General features: G+C 42.7%; 1 protein-coding gene across 2 annotated transcripts; it reads right to left on the minus strand.

Moving 5' to 3' along the window:
- Window positions 1-567: 567 nt before the first annotated feature.
- Window positions 568-15,825, minus strand: LOC124148637 (ran guanine nucleotide release factor-like). 2 transcript variants are annotated; one of them, XM_046519833.2, is made up of 7 exons: window positions 15,677-15,825; window positions 15,477-15,522; window positions 13,627-13,734; window positions 12,218-12,331; window positions 6,271-6,375; window positions 4,795-4,947; window positions 568-3,091 (listed from the first exon to the last, which is right to left on the minus strand). In XM_046519833.2, exons 3-7 carry the CDS (start codon window positions 13,719-13,721, stop codon window positions 2,977-2,979), a joined length of 582 nt encoding a protein of 193 aa, XP_046375789.1. In that variant the 5' UTR covers window positions 13,722-13,734; window positions 15,477-15,522; window positions 15,677-15,825; the 3' UTR covers window positions 568-2,976. The 2 variants fall into 2 exon arrangements, with proteins under 2 accessions (XP_046375789.1, XP_046375790.1); XM_046519834.2 differs by lacking the exons at window positions 15,477-15,522; window positions 15,677-15,825 and adding an exon at window positions 15,353-15,373.
- Between the last annotated feature and the right edge of the window lie 3,467 nt (window positions 15,826-19,292).

The raw sequence follows: 19,292 nt of genomic DNA on the forward strand, positions 1-19,292 counted from the left end.
GGTGTTGGCTTTCAATGTCAATAAGATCATGCATCTATCACCAAAAAAAAATGTTGAGAGAGATGATCAGATCCGAAAGTGCACATTACATTACTGATTATATGAAATTATCAAGCCTGTTCATGGAGTTCGTCTTACATTTGTTGTTGATACACCAAAGTGAGAAAATATTTGGTCAAGATAAGCAAGACCAATGAATATGACCTTTGACCTTGCATAAATGATGCAGGAGATTACTCAAACATCCATGAAACAGCAATATCTAGGTGGAGAATGATGATGACATGCATTTCTGGGAACTGAAAAAGCATGGAAATACCCAAAGTGGCATGTGTCCCTACATTTATTGTCAGAAAAAAGTAGATTCTAAGAGGTGCTGTCCTCATAATGATGCACGATACACAGCATTTCAAGCAGGAATAGCTACAAATTTAATTGCTGTGACCTTGACCGAATATTGAGATTTTCACTGTAATAGTGTTGGTAGGTTAAAAAGAAGCAATTCAGGTTAATTATTTAGTTTTCTCATCCACTACAATTAGGCTTGTATAAACAAAATAGCTTCTGTAAGTTTCTTCACAAAAGTTTGTTTATTAAGCATTGGTACAAATATTTAATAGTGGGTCGTTGTTTAGAAGGTATATATATACTATTGGCAGGGGGGAAAAAAGCAGCAAATTCAGATTTATTTATTTTCCCCCATTTCAAAAAAATATAATTGGTTTATCCATAAAACAAGTTTAAAAAAGTGTGGCCTAATTCAAACACCTTAAAATTCTCCGAGGAGAAATATCAACATAAGTAAACCTCATGAGGGACAGACTACTTGGTATTCTGGGGATGGCCTGGGATTTTATCAAAAACATATATTTTTCAGGAAATGCTTGAAAAATAATAATTATGCTTTAGATTGTTAAAATAGGAAATAGTCTGCCACTGGTTTCACAGCTGTAGCTGAAACATATCTGATCTGATCACAAAATCCCAGAATATCAAATGGTCGGTTCATCATGGGGTCTGCTTTCACAAAACTTGCAGCATCTTTCAACACATCTTCCCGAGGCAAGGGAGTTAACTGACTGTAAAAGTCCACTTTCCTTCCTTGCTGACCTTGGCTCGAATTTTGTGCCATGATCGTATGCCACAATAGGCTGTAACGAGATATGTCCCTTCCACTGGCCAATCAGATTCCACCTGTAGGTGACCAGTTAAGTCGATCTTATCGATAATCAAGACTTACATTGTAATAAACGTGTCTTTTCTCCCAAAATGCATCATATCACTTGTGCAAGTTCATTGAAACATTTGGAAAATATCTGGAAAATATCTGTCGAGGACCAGTTGACAAAATCTGCAAGACAGTCGCCAAGTTGTTTAGGGACCACATGTTCTTTCCGTGATTTGGACTATGCATAGACTCGTTAGGCCAGCCAAAATATACCTCAGACATTCAAGCCCAGTTTGGCAAGGGTGGAAACTGGACTTTTATAGTCAGTTAGCTCCTTTGCTCAGGAGTGAGTGAGTGAGTTTATGCTTTACGTCACATCGGCAATATTTCAGCCATATCGTGACGACTTTGCCTCAGGAAGATGCCTTCAACATGAACACTGATGGAACACCCTGGAGAGGTCACTTGTCTTTTACACAGTGTATCATTCACAGTATTTTGTTTGCACAAAACGTAACAGCAATCCATAATTATCATTAAGCTGTACTTTTCAATGTGGGTTTGTTTGTTTGAAATAATGGTTCATTGTGTAAAATATACGACAATTTCCAAAAATGACCCCTGTTGCATGTTTTAAGTCAACAAAGTTTGGAAACTTTTTTCCTGAACATGCTTAATAGATGAATCTTGTTCTCCGTTGAATAAGTTCAGTGATAAAGACATCTTCGATGTGTCCACCACTTCACATCTACCCCTGGGATGTCAACATTGGTAACCTTTGATTCCTAAAGTAGAATCAATATACTGAAGCTGCTGGATGGGACACCGATCAACCCACTGCACAGCACACTACAAGCTGACAAGCTCTTTCCCAGCATGTGACACCTTCGTTACTCTCTCTGTAATATCGCTGCCACCAGAATCTTGAAATTTGGCCTCTAACCACCAATGTAGTAACGTTAATACTTTTGTTTATGTCTTTGGGAATGCCATCATAGTTCATTTTGAAAAGGTTTACGACTGACCATGTTTTACAGATGAACTTACTTTGTTGTTTGTATAATCAGATTGGTTTGAGATTCTCCATCATATTCTTACAATATCAATTACATGACAGTTTTAATGAAATAGAAAGTCAAATTGACAAACAAACAAAGTAATTTAGCAGGGGTAAGTGTATTCGGCGTCATGACAGTCGTCACTTGTTTGTAAACAAAACAGTCATTTGGTTGCGAGTTCAACTCCAAGCATGGTTGTGGTCATCTACCACAGTGGGGAGTTTTGACTGGTGGCAGCGATGGCATAGAGAGATCCACTAACGGGATATCACTGTGACAGTGTGAGGAGCTTAGACAAGCTGACAGGGAAGGGAGGTAACTCACTCAACTGGTTAAAACAGGAGCAAATTGACGTTCTTTCTGGTCACCACCACCAATAGGGTCAATGAGCATTTTTCAATTTTAAAGCCAAAGAATGTTGATATTGTGCAAATAAACTCATTAGACAGTATCTCTGTATTTTGAATTTTGAACACAACACCCACCGTCAGTATTACATGGAATATTTTCAAGCCAGTCCAATGTTACCAGTCTGATCCCAGGGTATGTGTGAAGCAGAGAAACACACACGGTTTCAAGGATGTGATAATGACTGACATCCATTACTTCTCACTTATAAACTTCTACTTCCCGAGGCCCTCTCCCCAGAGTTCAGGATAGCATCATTTCCAAACTTTGCATCAGGAGCAGACAGCGCCTACACCAGAGTTCCAGCTGGGGCTGGATACTGGATTTGTGGAGTTGATGGAATCAAGGGAAGATGTCTGGGTCGTCAATGGAGAGTGACTTCACAAGAGTGTGAAACTCTTCCTCGGTCCATCTGCTGGTGGAAACTGGAACTGCCGCATGACTGCTGCTGTCTGGGCTGAGGGAGAAAAGAGTCAGTTATAAGCTATGTGATGTGTACCGTCTCAATGGTAGCATAAGGACTTCTGTCCTGTCTGCTAAAAATGTTTGTTTATAACCATAACAATCTTCTGATACAATTAATCATATCAAATTCGTCTTAAAGAATAGTGGTTTTCATTGGTTGTTTATTTCAAGCTGATGAGCAGGAGAAATTTTGGTTTCTTCATAAATGTTTTACTAAACACTTGTTCTGTATGCACAGGTGACAGGAAAGTTGTTTCATGATCAGATATGCTGACATTTATATACTGAGATAAGAAAAGTACCCCGATCCACACTGAAGCCTCCTAATATTACCCCGATCCACAGTGAAGCCTCCCTATATTACCCCGATCCACAGTGAAGCCTCCCTATCTATATTACCCCAATCCACAGTGAAGCCTCCCTATCTATATTACCCCGATCCACAGTGAAGCCTCCCTATATTACCTTGATCCATAGTGAAGCCTCCCTAGAGCACCCTGAACCACAGTGAAGCCTCCCTATATCACCCCAATCCATAGTGAAGCCTCCCTATATTACACCGATCCACAGTGAAGCCTCCCTATATTACCTTGATCCACAGTGAAGCCTCCCTATATTACACCGATCCACAGTGAAGCCTCCCTTTATAACCTTGATACATAGTGAAGCCTCCCTATATTACCCCCGTCCACAGTGAAGCCTCCCCATATTACCCTGATCCACAGTGAAGCCTCCCTATATTACACCGATCCACAGTAAAGCCTCCCTATATTACCCTGATCCACAGTGAAGCCTCCCTATATTACCCCGGTCCACAGTAAAGCCTCCCTATCTATATTACCTTGATCCACAGTGAAGTCTCCGTATATTACCCCGATTCCACAATGAAGCCTCCCTATATTACCCCGATCCAAAGTGAAGCCTCCCTATCTATATTACCCCGATCTACAATGAAGTCTCCCTATATTACCCCCATCCACAGTAAAGCCTCCCTATATTACCTTGATCCACAGTGAAGAATCCCTATATTACACCGATCCACAGTGAAGCCTCCCTTTATAACCTTGATACATAGTGAAGCCTCCATATATTACCCCCGTCCACAGTGAAGCCTCCCCATATTACCCTGATCCACAGTAAAGCCTCCCTATATTACCTTAATCCATAGTGAAGCCTCCCTATATTACCTTGATCCATAGTGAAGCCTCCCTATATTACCTTGATCCATAGTGAAGCCTCCCTATATTACACCGATCCATAGTGAAGCCTCCCTATATTACCTTGATCCATAGTGAAGCCTCCCTATAGCACCCCGGTCCACAGTGAATCCTCCCTATATTACCCCAATCCACAGTGAAGCCTCCCTATATTACACCGATCCACAGTGAAGCCTCCCTATATAACCTTGATACATAGTGTAGCCTCCCTATATTACCCCGGTCCACAGTGAAGCCTCCCTATATTACCCCGGTCCACAGTGAAGCCTCCCTATATTACCCCAATCCACAGTGAAGCCTCCCTATATTACACCGATCCACAGTGAAGCCTCCCTATATAACCTTGATACATAGTGTAGCCTCCCTATATTACCCCGGTCCACAGTGAAGCCTCCCTATATTACCCCGATCCACAGTGAATCATGCTGTAAAGTGTGTGGTGAAGTGCTGGACCTGCTTGTTAAACTCAATTACTTACTCAATACTGACTGGGTCGTTGAAGGTCACCAGGATGTCGGTGGTGTACTGGGGCAGACGGAAGAGGCCCATGTGCACGTTGATCAGGTTCTTAGAAGATTCTTTGAACTTTGAAACTTTCTGTTGTCCAAGGATGTAGTAAATCTTGTCACATCTGCAACAGAGTGATTCAGTGTTGTAGTCCTGCTGGCTCCTTGCATACAAACATGCTTAAGGAAGTCCATTATTCTGTATTTCAAGAACAACTTTGCCAAAGAAAGGTTCTATAAATCTATTTCATTTTAATTGTCTGAATGAAAAAGTGAGTTAGTAAGTATGACTTTTGTACTATTCCAGCAATATCACGTCGGGGTCACCAGTAATAGGCATCACACATTGTACTCATTTTGGGAATCGAACCCAGCATTGCTGTGATGAGTGATTGCTGTAACCACTAGGCTACCCCACTGAAAAAAGAAGCGGGTTGCTGGGCATTCTAATGACCTAGGTTCATTTATAATTGCCAAATTCACACTTTGCTGCTGAGAGAACTAGGGAACTGCGTCCACAGGGTTACATGGTTGCATAAACAGGAAGTTAATTCTGAAATGTTGATTCCCTCCAACAGATTCCTTTGTCAAGCAACTCCAACTCAGCAATGATTCATGAGCTGGTAGTGGGGTCAGTTTTTATATGTCAACTAAGTTTGTCAATTTTTTTTTCATTCAACACATTCTGTACCAAGTTGAAAAATGAATAAAAATGTTACTTGGCCAACATTCTTACTTGCCCTATTTCCAAATGAACTTGCCCAAAATCAAGCTTATAATTCAGTAAAACGTTACTGCTTCAGGAGTGAGTGAGTGAGTGAGTGAGTGAGTGAGTGAAGCTGAATATTGTCAGGGTGGTTCAAAGTTTTTAATCAACTCACTCAAGTACATTTATATATTAGAGTGCAAACTTCATTGTATTTGAACTCCGACTGAACACTTATCACAGTGACTGAGATGCAGTGCTATTTTTAGATGATCCCCTGCTCTGTATTTCAAGTTGCCGTGATGTGCAATATTGATGCTGTGTCGTCTCACTGGTCTGTATGCCTCTGTTATTGTAATAGCAAAACGGACAGTCATAGGCATCTTCACTGTGGTAATCTGTCATTTTGTTTGTCTGTCGGGGATGAAATCTCGAAACATTTTGTTATCTCATCGACGTAGTCATCTACTTTGGTAGTCATCTTTGTGAAGCCATTCGAAACAAGAACACAACGATCTGATTCGATTATTGCATTTTCATCGCAAGGGACACAACATGTGTTCTACATGGGGTGGCCCCACGATCGAGCCAAGAAAAGGTAACAAACTATCATCCCCCTGTAATGATGGATGGATGGATGACAGATGGGGAAATGAGCCATAAACTCACCTGAATTTTCAGTTGTGGTGAGCATAAAATTCAGATTTGCTATTGCATGTGCGTCTGTGACAAAATAACTCACTCTGACATTCTCGTCTGTGGCTTGTCGACCTGCTCTGTGTGCTGCAGTGTGTTGTCCTCGTTGCTGGCTGCACCATTGCTGTCCGCAACATCATCAAAATGGGTTCTGAAACAAAGAAAACATATATCACTCTGAGATTGCTTATACAGATCTGGAAATATAAAAAATTTAAACTAATCATGTTTGTTGTCATTCACTAAAACATTTTGCCACTTGGATCATACAAAGGGACTAATCAAATTATCATGTAAAGCCCCATCTGGTGTCCAGGTAGAACAGGTGCCCTGTACCCCATGCTAGTCTCTGTGGGGAGTCTAGATAAGCAGAGGTCCCCTGTACCCCAAACTTGTCTCTGTGGGGAGTCTAGATAGGAACAGGTCCCCTGTACCCCATGCTTGTCTCTGTGGGGAGTCTAGATACTTGTCTCTGTGGGGAGTCTAGATAAGCACAGGTCCCCTGTACCCCATGCTTGTCTCTGTGGGGAGTCTAGATAAGAACAGGTCCCCTGTACCCCATGCTTGTCTCTGTGGGGAGTCTAGATAAGCACAGGTCCCCTGTACCCCAGGCTTGTCTCTGTGGGGAGTCTAGATAAGAACAGGTCCCCTGTACCCCATGCTTGTCTCTGTGGGGAGTCTAGATAAGAACAGGTCCCCTGTACCCCATGCTTGTCTCTGTGGGGAGTCTAGATAAGCACAGGTGCCCTGTACCCCATGCTTGTCTCTGTGGGGAGTCTAGATAGGAACAGGTCTCCTGTACCCAAAGCTTATCTCTGTGGGGAGTCTAGATAAGAACAGGTCTCCTGTACCCCATGCTTATTTCTGTGGGGAGTCTAGATAAGAACAGGTACCCTGTACCCCAGGCTTGTCTCTGTGGGGAGTCTAGATAAGAACAGGTACCCTGTACCCCATGCTTGTCTCTGTGGGGAGTCCGGTTGAGAAGAGGTGCCCTGTACCCCATGCTTGTCTCTGTAGGGAGTCTAGATAAGAACAGGTCCCCTGTACTCCATGCTTATCTCTGTGGGGAGTCTAGATAAGAACAGGTCCCCTGTACCCCATGCTTGTCTCTGTGGGGAGTCTAGATAAGAACAGGTGCCCTGTACCCCATGCTTGTCTCTGTGGGAAGTCTAGATAAGAACAGGTCTCCTGTACCCCATGCTTGTCTCTGTGGGGAGTCTAGATAAGCACAGGTTCCCTGTACCCCAGGCTTGTCTCTGTGGGGAGTCAGGGTGAGAACAGGTCTCCTGTACCCAAAGCTTATCTCTGTGGGGAGTCTAGATAAAAACAGGTCCCCTGTACCCCATGCTTGTCTCTGTGGGGAGTCTAGATAAGCACAGGTGCCCTGTACCCCATGCTTGTCTCTGTGGGGAGTCTAGATAAGAAAAGGTCTCCTGTACTCAAAGCTTATCTCTGTGGGGAGTCTAGATAAGAACAGGTGCCATGTACCCCATGCTTATTTCTGTTGGGAGTCTAGATAAGAACAGGTGCCCTGTACCCCATGCTTGTCTCTGTGGGGAGTCTAGATAAGCACAGGTGCCCTGTGGCCCCCTGCTTGTCTCTGTGGGGAGTCTAGATAAGAACAGGTCTCCTGTACCCCAAGCTTATCTCTGTGGGGAGTCTAGATAAGAACAGGTCTCCTGTACCCCATGCTTATCTCTGTGGGGAGTCTAGATAAGAACAGGTACCCTGTACCCCATGCTTATCTCTGTGGGGAGTCTAGATAAGAACAGGTGCCCTGTACCCCATGCTTGTCTCTGTGGGGAGTCCGGTTGAGAAGAGGTGCCCTGTACCCCATGCTTGTCTCTGTAGGGAGTCTAGATAAGAACAGGTCCCCTGTACCCCATGCTTGTCTCTGTGGGGAGTCCGGTTGAGAAGAGGTGCCCTGTACCCCATGCTTGTCTCTGTTGGGAGTCTAGATAAGAACAGGTCCCCTGTACCCCATGCTTGTCTCTGTGGGGAGTCTAGATAAGAACAGGTCTCCTGTACCCCATGCTTATCTCTGTGGGGAGTCTAGATAAGAACAGGTCTCCTGTACCCCATGCTTATCTCTGTGGGGAGTCTAGATAAGAACAGGTGCCCTGTACCCCATGCTTGTCTCTGTGGGGAGTCCGGTTGAGAAGAGGTGCCCTGTACCCCATGCTTGTCTCTGTAGGGCGTCTAGATAAGAACAGGTGCCCTGTACCCCATGCTTGTCTCTGTGGGGAGTCCGGTTGTGAAGAGGTGCCCTGTACCCCATGCTTGTCTCTGTAGGGAGTCTAGATAAGAACAGGTGCCCTGTACCCCAGGCTTGTCTCTGTGGGGAGTCTAGATAAGAAAAGGTCTCCTGTACTCAAAGCTTATCTCTGTGGGGAGTCTAGATAAGAACAGGTGCCATGTACCCCATGCTTATTTCTGTTGGGAGTCTAGATAAGAACAGGTGCCCTGTACCCCATGCTTGTCTCTGTGGGGAGTCTAGATAAGCACAGGTGCCCTGTGGCCCCCTGCTTGTCTCTGTGGGGAGTCTAGATAAGAACAGGTCTCCTGTACCCCAAGCTTATCTCTGTGGGGAGTCTAGATAAGAACAGGTCTCCTGTACCCCATGCTTATCTCTGTGGGGAGTCTAGATAAGAACAGGTACCCTGTACCCCATGCTTATCTCTGTGGGGAGTCTAGATAAGAACAGGTGCCCTGTACCCCATGCTTGTCTCTGTGGGGAGTCCGGTTGAGAAGAGGTGCCCTGTACCCCATGCTTGTCTCTGTAGGGAGTCTAGATAAGAACAGGTCCCCTGTACCCCATGCTTGTCTCTGTGGGGAGTCCGGTTGAGAAGAGGTGCCCTGTACCCCATGCTTGTCTCTGTTGGGAGTCTAGATAAGAACAGGTCTCCTGTACCCCATGCTTATCTCTGTGGGGAGTCTAGATAAGAACAGGTCTCCTGTACCCCATGCTTATCTCTGTGGGGAGTCTAGATAAGAACAGGTGCCCTGTACCCCATGCTTGTCTCTGTGGGGAGTCCGGTTGAGAAGAGGTGCCCTGTACCCCATGCTTGTCTCTGTAGGGCGTCTAGATAAGAACAGGTGCCCTGTACCCCATGCTTGTCTCTGTGGGGAGTCCGGTTGTGAAGAGGTGCCCTGTACCCCATGCTTGTCTCTGTAGGGAGTCTAGATAAGAACAGGTGCCCTGTACCCCAGGCTTGTCTCTGTGGGGAGTCTAGATAAGCACAGGTCCCCTGTACTCCATGCTTGTCTCTGTGGGGAGTCTAGATAAGAACAGGTCCCCTGTACCCCATGCTTGTCTCTGTGGGGAGTCTAGATAAGAACAGGTCCCCTGTACTCCATGCTTGTCTCTGTGGGGAGTCTAGATAAGAACAGGTGCCCTGTACCCCAGGCTTGTCTCTGTGGGGAGTCTAGATAAGAACAGGTGCCCTGTACCCCAAGCTTATCTCTGTGGGGAGTCTGGGTCAGACAGGTCCCGGGTTCTCTCACCTCATCACCTCATATTCATTTATTTTGTTCAAACCAGTTTTGTAAGAATGACTCTGGCACCATACCATCATCATAATCATCAGCAAAAATTGCCCTAACCTACAAAACAGTGAGTGAATATCTAGTGTATCACCTTGTGGAATTGTGAAGCAGGTATCTATTGTTCATGGATACCTAGTGTATCACCTTGTGGAATTGTGAATCAGGTATCTATTGTTCATGGATACCTAGTGTGTCACCTTGTGGAATTGTGATTCAGGTATCTATTGTTCATGGATACTTAGTGTGTCACCTTGAGGAATTGTGAATCAGGTATCTATTGTTCATGTTATCGGGCATCAAGTGTACATGTTATCAGGTATCAAGTGTACATGTTATCGGGCATCAAGTGTACATGTTATCGGGTATCAAGTGTACATGTTATTAGGTATCAAGTGTACATGTTATCGGGTATCAAGTGTACATGTTATCGGGTATTAAGTGTACATGTTATCAGGTATGAAGTGTACATGTTATCAGGTATCAAGTGCACATGTTATCGGGTATCAAGTGTACATGTTATCTGGTATGAAGTGTACATGTTATCGGGTATTAAGTGTACATGTTATCCGGTATCAAGTGTACATGTTATCAGGTATCAAGTGTACATGTTATCAGGTATCAAGTGTACATGTTATCAGGTATCAAGTGTACATGTTATCGGGCATCAAGTGTACATGTTATCAGGTATGAAGTGTACATGTTATCGGGTATCAAGTGTACATGTTATCAGGTATCAAGTGTACATGTTATCCGGTATCAAGTGTACATGTTATCCGGGTATTAAGTGTACATGTTATCTGGTATGAAGTGTACATGTTATCGGGTATTAAGTGTACATGTTATCCGGTATCAAGTGTACATGTTATCAGGTATCAAGTGTACATGTTATCAGGTATCAAGTGTACATGTTATCAGGTATCAAGTGTACATGTTATCGGGCATCAAGTGTACATGTTATCAGGTATGAAGTGTACATGTTATCGGGTATCAAGTGTACATGTTATCAGGTATCAAGTGTACATGTTATCGGGCATCAAGTGTACATGTTATCCGGTATCAAGTGTACATGTTATCAGGTATCAAGTGTACATGTTATCCGGGTATTAAGTGTACATGTTATCAGGTATCAAGTGTACATGTTATCCGGGTATCAAGTGTACATGTTATCCGGTATCAAGTGTACATGTTATCAGGTATCAAGTGTACATGTTATCCGGGTATTAAGTGTACATGTTATCAGGTATCAAGTGTACATGTTATCCGGGTATTAAGTGTACATGTTATCAGATATTAAGTGTACATGTTATCGGGCATCAAGTGTACATGTTATCAGATATCAAGTGTACATGTTATCGGGCATCAAGTGTACATGTTATCAGGTATCAAGTGTACATGTTATCCGGGTATTAAGTGTACATGTTATCAGATATTAAGTGTACATGTTATCGGGCATCAAGTGTACATGTTATCGGGCATCAAGTGTACATGTTATCAGATATTAAGTGTACATGTTATCAGGTATCAAGTGTACATGTTATCAGGTATCAAGTGTACATGTTATCCGGGTATTAAGTGTACATGTTATCAGATATTAAGTGTACATGTTATCGGGCATCAAGTGTACATGTTATCGGGCATCAAGTGTACATGTTATCAGGTATCAAGTGTACATGTTATCCGGGTATTAAGTGTACATGTTATCAGATATTAAGTGTACATGTTATCGGGCATCAAGTGTACATGTTATCAGATATCAAGTGTACATGTTATCGGGCATCAAGTGTACATGTTATCAGATATTAAGTGTACATGTTATCGGGCATCAAGTGTACATGTTATCAGATATTAAGTGTACATGTTATCGGGCATCAAGTGTACATGTTATCAGATATCAAGTGTACATGTTATCGGGCATCAAGTGTACATGTTATCTGTATGTCGCTAGTGAGTGAGGTATTATTCCACTTTTAGCAATACCACAACAGAGGACACCAAGAATAAATTTCACCACTGTATCCTTGCGGAGATTGAACCCAGGTTTTCTCCGTGATAAGCCACTCTCTAACCATGAAGCCCCTCCTTCTCACCTGATTGCTTGTTCATCTGGCGCCCCTCCTTCTCACCTGATTGCTTGTTCATCTGGCGCCCCTCCTTCTCACCTGATTGCTTGTTCATCTGGCGCCACTCCTTCTCACCTAATTGCTTGTTCATCAGTCGCTACTCCTTCTCACCTGATTGCTTGTTCATCTGGCGCCACTCCTTCTCACCTGATTGCTTGTTCATCTGGTGCCACTCCTTCTCACCTGATTGCTTGTTCATCTGGCGCCCCTCCTTCTCACCTGATTGCTTGTTCATCTGGCGCCCCTCCTTCTCACCTGATTGCTTGTTCATCTGGCGCCACTCCTTCTCACCTGATTGCTTGTTCATCTGGCGCCACTCCTTCTCACCTGATTGCTTGTTCATCTGGCTCCTCCACGAACTCCAAGATCTCAATGATGAGACTCTGGTCGGTCACAGTGTGGACAAACACCTCTTGGTTGTCTGGAATCTCTCGCAGTTCACTGAAATGTACATATCAACATCAGATCTCCTGACCTGTAATCATTCAAACATTGTTCAAACTTTAAACATGTTAATCAGGGTTTAATGTTTTGACTGGAATGAAGGGTTTGTGTGAAACTATTGACAATTTAGTACCAAGTGGTGCTGTTGCCCCCCCTGAAAGTTTCGGGTGCATTTGCAACATAAGATTATAATGATCATAATAACACTGTAAAACAAAAATGGTCTAAAATTACATTGGAAGAAGTTTGGCTTCTACAAAACAACATGACTATTTCACGATAGTAAAGTAGGTAAAATGCAATATGAAGGACCCGTGAAGATCCGGGGTTGAATAGGTCTTCAGCAACCCATGCTTGCCTTAAAAGGCGACTATGCTTGTTGTAAAAGGCGACTAACGGGATCAGGTGGTCAGATTCGCTGACTTGGTTGATGCATGTCATCAATCCCAATGGTGTGGATCGATGCTCATGATGTCAATCACTGGACTGTCTGGTCCAGACTCGATTATTTACAGACCGCCGTCATATAGCTGGAATATTGCTGAGGGCGGCGTAAAACAACAAACCAACCAACCAAAATGAGGCACAGACAGTAGACCATGACTATAATGAACATGTGACATAACATCCTAATGGTCATATCACAAGTCACGGCTGCCTTTCTGTATTGTCATATAAAATTCATGCAAATGAGTGATTGAGTTAAAAATTGTAAGTCACATCGGCAATATTTCAGCCATATCGTGACTATCAAAGGTTAAACATATAAATACATTGGGACTTACATAAAAACCTGCCAACGAGGGACAGTAAAATATCTAGACTTATCACAGAAATACCGGACACCCCCACAGAAATATCTAAAACTTGTATGTAATCATAAAATCAATAGCACTATACATAACATTACATTATAAAAACGGGCTTTAGACCGCCAGCATCATGTAAATGACAAATTCTGTACAACAATTTAACAGCTACAGCAAACTGAATTTTCACCTTAAACTTAATCAGTGTCAGTCACCATCAGCAGTGAATTAAATAGTGTATATGTAAGATGTCCAAACATAACGACAGTACACGTACAGATCAGTTAACCTCAGTAGGTATTGGTTCAGCTGTGAATCCTACACACGCCAGTCGGCAGCTCATCAACATGAGTCCAATGTTGAAACAATTAAATATTTTCAAAAAAAAGTTAATCTCAATAAAATCTATGGTATATTGAATAAAAAACATACAATGGATGTTCGGTAAGAAACACTGCACTGTACCCTCATGACTAATCTTACCTGACATCTTTGACACCAGCAGGCAAAACAGCAGACAGACATCCTCCGAAGAGCTTCCGAACATTTGACGTGGTGTCCATTGCGACTGCATCCATGGTTTCGTCTCAACTGGACAATATTGCATTAACTTTGTAGTTAAAGGATTTTTGAATTCAGTTGTGAACACATGGCAAACAATCTCTCACTGAATCCTGAATCCCAATTCTTTCTTCAAGTTAACTGCATATTTTAGTATCGTGTCATAAAGTAATGAATGAATGCTGTTCGATAAAAGTAAGAACAGCAAAGCTGTTTGCCTATTGCTGATGCTGTGTACATGTCGTTGGGTGTGATTTCGTTTGTCTGCCATTCCGTTTCGGTTCGACAGTTGTATGCACCCGGTTCCTACCTTTTTATGGAACCACATGCTGTCCGTGTGCTGCCATGCCTTGCCTATGACTATGATGATGAATAAACTGCCATTAAATGGTCTGAATAACTGCTGAGGACTTCTCCGTCTACTTTTCACATCATAATCCAGGGTTCCCGCTGGCTTTTGAAACTGAGTCTTTATGGACTGGCAACTCTAAAAATTACCAGTCCCCCCAAATTTTAGCCAGTCCCAACTTTCAATAAATAAAAAAACATATAAAAATTATTTGGTCTTTATTCTTTCAGCATCATGTTCAGTGCAAAGATGTCATCTCTCAAATAACTTAGTTAGATCTATACGTCATTCACACAAACTTCAGTCATTATTTTCTCTTCTTTCTTTTAATATTTCGAGACAAAGTCGCTACAAATGGATACTTAACCTAGAAATAGACAAGGGAAACCCTGATGGTAACAGACTAGCTGATTTTTTTCGCAGGGACTGGCAGTCACATGAATTACCAGTCTAAGTCTAGCATAAAAACAGTAATTACCGGTAAACGGTAACGCTGTAATCAGCATCTACATCATTCTAAACAGACATGTGCTGGTAATCTTTGGCCATGGATGTAACCAGGATGACGAGGGATCAACTATTATTATGGATTTAGATAAGGGATGGTGGTGATTTACAGGAGGGCACTTGCTTGGTCATTTTGTACAAATAATCCAAAGGGCTACACTTCTTTCTTCATCATGTCTTACATTTTACCTTCTAGTAAAACAAACAGGTTGACTGGAACCATTTTGGAACCAACTGGACACAAGCTGCCACAAGGTAACAAATTACTACTGAAACCATCAGCTCTGGACAATCGTTTGCCCTCCCGTAGAGTGGAAGGTTCGATCCCCAGCTGAGTCATACCAAAAGACATTAGATGGTATTTCTTGTTAGAGTCAATACCCTGCCTAGCACTCGGCATAACATGATTAAAGGGGTAAAACAAGGACTGGTCGGATCATTCACTCATTCATTCCGTGTTTGAGTGGGGTATTCATGTTAAACTGTGTCATGTAGCTCAGCGGACTAGCACTGCAAATCAGGCATCAGCCCAGACTGGTACAAGCAGCCACACTCACACACCCCATTTGTCCTCACTTCTGCACATTTGCACTAATGTCAACGGCCATTAGCACGACCAGCTCTCAAGATACTGTCGGGTATCCTGAAACCCACAGTTGTCACACCCCAACAGGGGCAGGTTTTTCAGCTGTACACATAAATATGAAAATACAAAAGGAAATACAGACAAGACAATTCCATGACGGACCTAAATATTATAATTTAAGTCCATAATTCCGTTCACAAACTAACTTCCGCCATGTGCAGACCGTGCGCCAAGATGTTCCTGTCCCGGCCTACAAGCACATGTCATTGTCAACAGATTCTCCAATGTGAGACGAAATTTAACTAACATGAGTAAAAGTCAATACCTTACCCGTGAAAACTATACTCAGTTCTGTGCAACTTGGCGAACTTTGCAGCTGAAATTTAAAAGAAACAAACATGACAAAATTTCCCATTTTTTCGGTGATGTCAACATGGTCATTCATTCTTGAAATACAAAACATTTTCCACATAATTGTGAATCAAATTGAGAAAGCAAGCATTTATTAATTGAATAACAAGAAATAATACCATTCAGTATCAACGACCCAGTCGCAAATTGTGAGCAATATGCTTGTTCTTGGTGGAATTATCTGGTTTCATCCAGTATATATGTCATGACATCATGTGTTGTGAAATCGAAAAGGGCGCCGCCATGTTGCAAGTTCCGCGAGCTCCACACAGTGACAAAACAACAACACTGTTGTGAGATTTGATTAATGAACCGCTCGTAAAATCAGTGTGGTGGCTGAATTATATTTTGTCGCGGAATATGTAATCGTGTCCAAAACGTAGCTGTAAGGAGTTTACAAATGGATGCATCCTTCGTAAAACGAGTAAGTCGGTGTGAGCTTTCAGTGAGTATGGTTTTACGCCGCTTTTAGCAATATTCCAGCAATATCACGGCGGGGGACACCAGAAATGGGCTTCACACATTGTACCCATGTCGGGAATCGAACCCGGGTCTTCGGCGTGACGAGCATACGCTTTAACCACTAGGCTACCCGACCGCCCCCTGGTAAAACAGACAAATCGACCATCAAACTGATAATTGTCATGTTAGTTCCGATGTTTCACCAAATGATTCGGACCTTTCTTGATGCCTTGCCGTATTGGAGGTGACGGACGTCCGTTCTTACGGAAAAGGTCTTACAAAAAGAATGACACCCATGAGTGCACGTGTAATATCTCAATTGTTTTGGTCCAAACCAAACTGATTACTTCGTGAGTGGAACAACCCTGTTTCTGTCTGACTTGGTAGGAATCCTTTAGGGTCAAGGAACCTATTTTGTCCCGACATTGCTAATAAATTAGATACTCATGATGTCAGTCACTGGATTGTCTGGTCTAGACTCGATTATTTACAGATCGCCGTCATATAGCTGGAATATTGCTGAATGCGGCGTTAAACAACAAACAAACAAATAATTAATTAGACCCATTTTAAACGCCCGAAAACAAACATCTTCCGTGGGATATACATATTAATATTTTTTTAATCTTCAGGAGAAATATTGCTATTCATTTAAAACAAGAAATACATACACGTATATAAGACTGCCTAACATATAGATATTTGGAGGTTATTATGTCAGTTTTCATATCATACCACATTATCAACCCTCGACCTATGACAGCCCTCTAGGCCTGATAGTAATAACGTTTCTATCACATACCATAACATCACTGTACCCCTCCATAAAACATTCATAAATTTACGTCGTTGTGGGTTTCACGTATCGTATTCTTGTTTTTCATTTTGTTCACAAAACAATCCGTGTCCGCAGTTTTGTCCAAGATAGCTTCTAGCTCCATAATTCTATTTGCATGTGAATGCAATACATTTTCAACTTGTTTGGAAGACATTGTCACAGGAAAGCAAGACGAGCAGACGACGGACCAAGGGACGTAACTCCAATTTCTTACCACCCGGGCTGATATCGACCGCCCGTATTGAGCCATGTCAGCCCGGTGGAGGAGGCCCAACTTAATGCCCTGCTTAAATCACTCTAAGGTGATTTGGGCCTAGTCTGAGATCACTATAGGATGACTTGGGCCAAGGCTGAGATCACTCCAGGTGAGGGCCGAGGCTGAGATCACTCCCCCGAGAAGCAGAACACTCCACACTCATATGCTCAAATGACTCTCTGGGCTCCAATCACTCCCCCAACTATTTATACAACATTTCCTGCACACCTCCCTACTGTACACACACACTATTGTATGGACAATTGAACAATCAGCTACTCCCTTTCAGGTGAGAAGAAAGTCACATGAACATCTGAAACATTTAGTATGCCAAAACTGAACAGAAGTAGAATATTTTAACAAATGTAGGGGATTTATTTGAGCCCAATAGGGAGTGATCTGCATGAGCCTTGAGTGAGTGTTTTGGGCCAAGACGCAATTCACTCGAGAAAGAATTATTGAGGGATTGATTTTAGGCTGCTTAACCGGTGTAGTAGGACCAGGTCACTCCCCAGGATCTAATCAGTCCCATTATGATTATAACAGTCTAACTTTGTAGGGTGAAAACACACCCCTTATACTTTCTGTATTCTGAATTGGCGATTAGCAGCGCCCCTGCCCTAATTAATTATGAATCGAAATAAAAAATGGATATACATATAAATTTTAAATTTGTAAAATCCAAACTCGTTTTCCAACTCTCCCAAAGTTTCTAATGTTTTATATACCGCTCTTCGTCTTAACTAGTATAATCTTAAGTATATATATTTATACTATCAAAATTGAGTGTAATACCAGTTACGCACTACTGCTTAAACAATTGAAAGATGAGTATAAAGAGCCCCAACTCCGTCTTGTCAGAGGCAGTCGGGTAGCCTTGTGGTTAAAGCGTTCGCTCGTCACGCCGAAGACCCGGGTTCGATTCCCGACATGGGTAAAGTGTGTGAAGCCCATTTCTGGTGTCCCCCGCCGTGATATTGCTTGAATATTGCTAAAAGCGGCGTAAAACCATACTCACTCACTGTCTTGTCAATATCTTAATATGATCAGTGAAAGTTATTATAAATGTGTTTAATCCACATGCAAGTATATATGGCATCAATCACAAACTCCAATATGTCAAAATGCATTTCTGTAATTTCGAATGATTGACTGAGTTATTTATGCAATGTTTCACCTCTTCGCTAGAAGCATATCAGCCCAGGTATATCATGTTAAGAATAAATTGGTTGACTTTTCATTTCTGTACCAGCATGTCAATATTAGATACACAAATATCCGGGTAGAATAGGCCTTCAGCAACCCATGCTTGTCGTAAAAGGCTTCTGTGCTTGTAAGAGGCGACACACGAGATCGGGTGGTCAGGCTCGCTGACTGGGTTGATGCATGTCATCGTTTCCCAATTGCGTGGATTGATGCTCATGATATCAATCACTGGGTAGTCTGGTCCAGACTCGATTGTGTACAGACCGTCGTCTAGCAAGAATATTGCTGAATGCGGCGTCAAACAACAAACAACAAACAAACAAAGATTCACCAAATTAATAAAACTGTAATCAAATCAACCAAATCCAAAGTTCTTAGCACAAATATATCTGCTCAGCTCAGAACAATTTGCCCGTGGGTACCTTTACTGGGGTGTAGGACATTACACCACACGGACATTACCACACACGGACATTACCCCACATTAACATTACCCCACATCGACATTACCCCACACGGACATTTCCCCACACGGACATTACCCCACACGGACATTACCCTACATTGACATTACCCCACACGGACATTACCCCACACGGACATTACCCCACACGGACATTACCCCACACAGACATTACCCCACACGGACATTTCCCCACACGGACATTACCCCACATGGACATTACCCCACATGGACATTACCCTACATGGACATTACCCCACACGGACATTACCCTACATGGACATTACCCCACACGGACATTACCCCACACGGACATTTCCCCACACGGACATTACCCCACATGGACATTTCCCCACACGGACATTACCCCACATGGACATTTCCCCACATGGACATTTCCCCACACGGACATTACCCCACATGGACATTACCCCACACGGACATTACCCTACATGGACATTACCCTACATGGACATTACCCCACACGGACATTTCCCCACACGGACATTT

The sequence above is a fragment of the Haliotis rufescens genome, unplaced genomic scaffold (assembly GCF_023055435.1).
Source record: "Haliotis rufescens isolate VD_foot unplaced genomic scaffold, xgHalRufe1.0.p SCAF_13, whole genome shotgun sequence".
Classification (NCBI taxonomy): Eukaryota; Metazoa; Mollusca; class Gastropoda; order Lepetellida; family Haliotidae; genus Haliotis; species Haliotis rufescens.

Excerpts from the sequence above, each read along its gene's own strand:
- LOC124148637 (XM_046519833.2), bottom strand. The coding sequence starts at position 13,721 with ATGGATGCAGTCGCAATGGACACCACGTCAAATGTTCGGAAGCTCTTC. Across the intron at positions 12,332-13,626 it reads GCTGGTGTCAAAGATGTCAG|TGAACTGCGAGAGATTCCAG; the intron begins GTAAGATTAGTC and ends TGTACATTTCAG. Across the intron at positions 6,376-12,217 it reads CCAGATGAACAAGCAATCAG|AACCCATTTTGATGATGTTG; the intron begins GTGAGAAGGAGT and ends TCTTTGTTTCAG.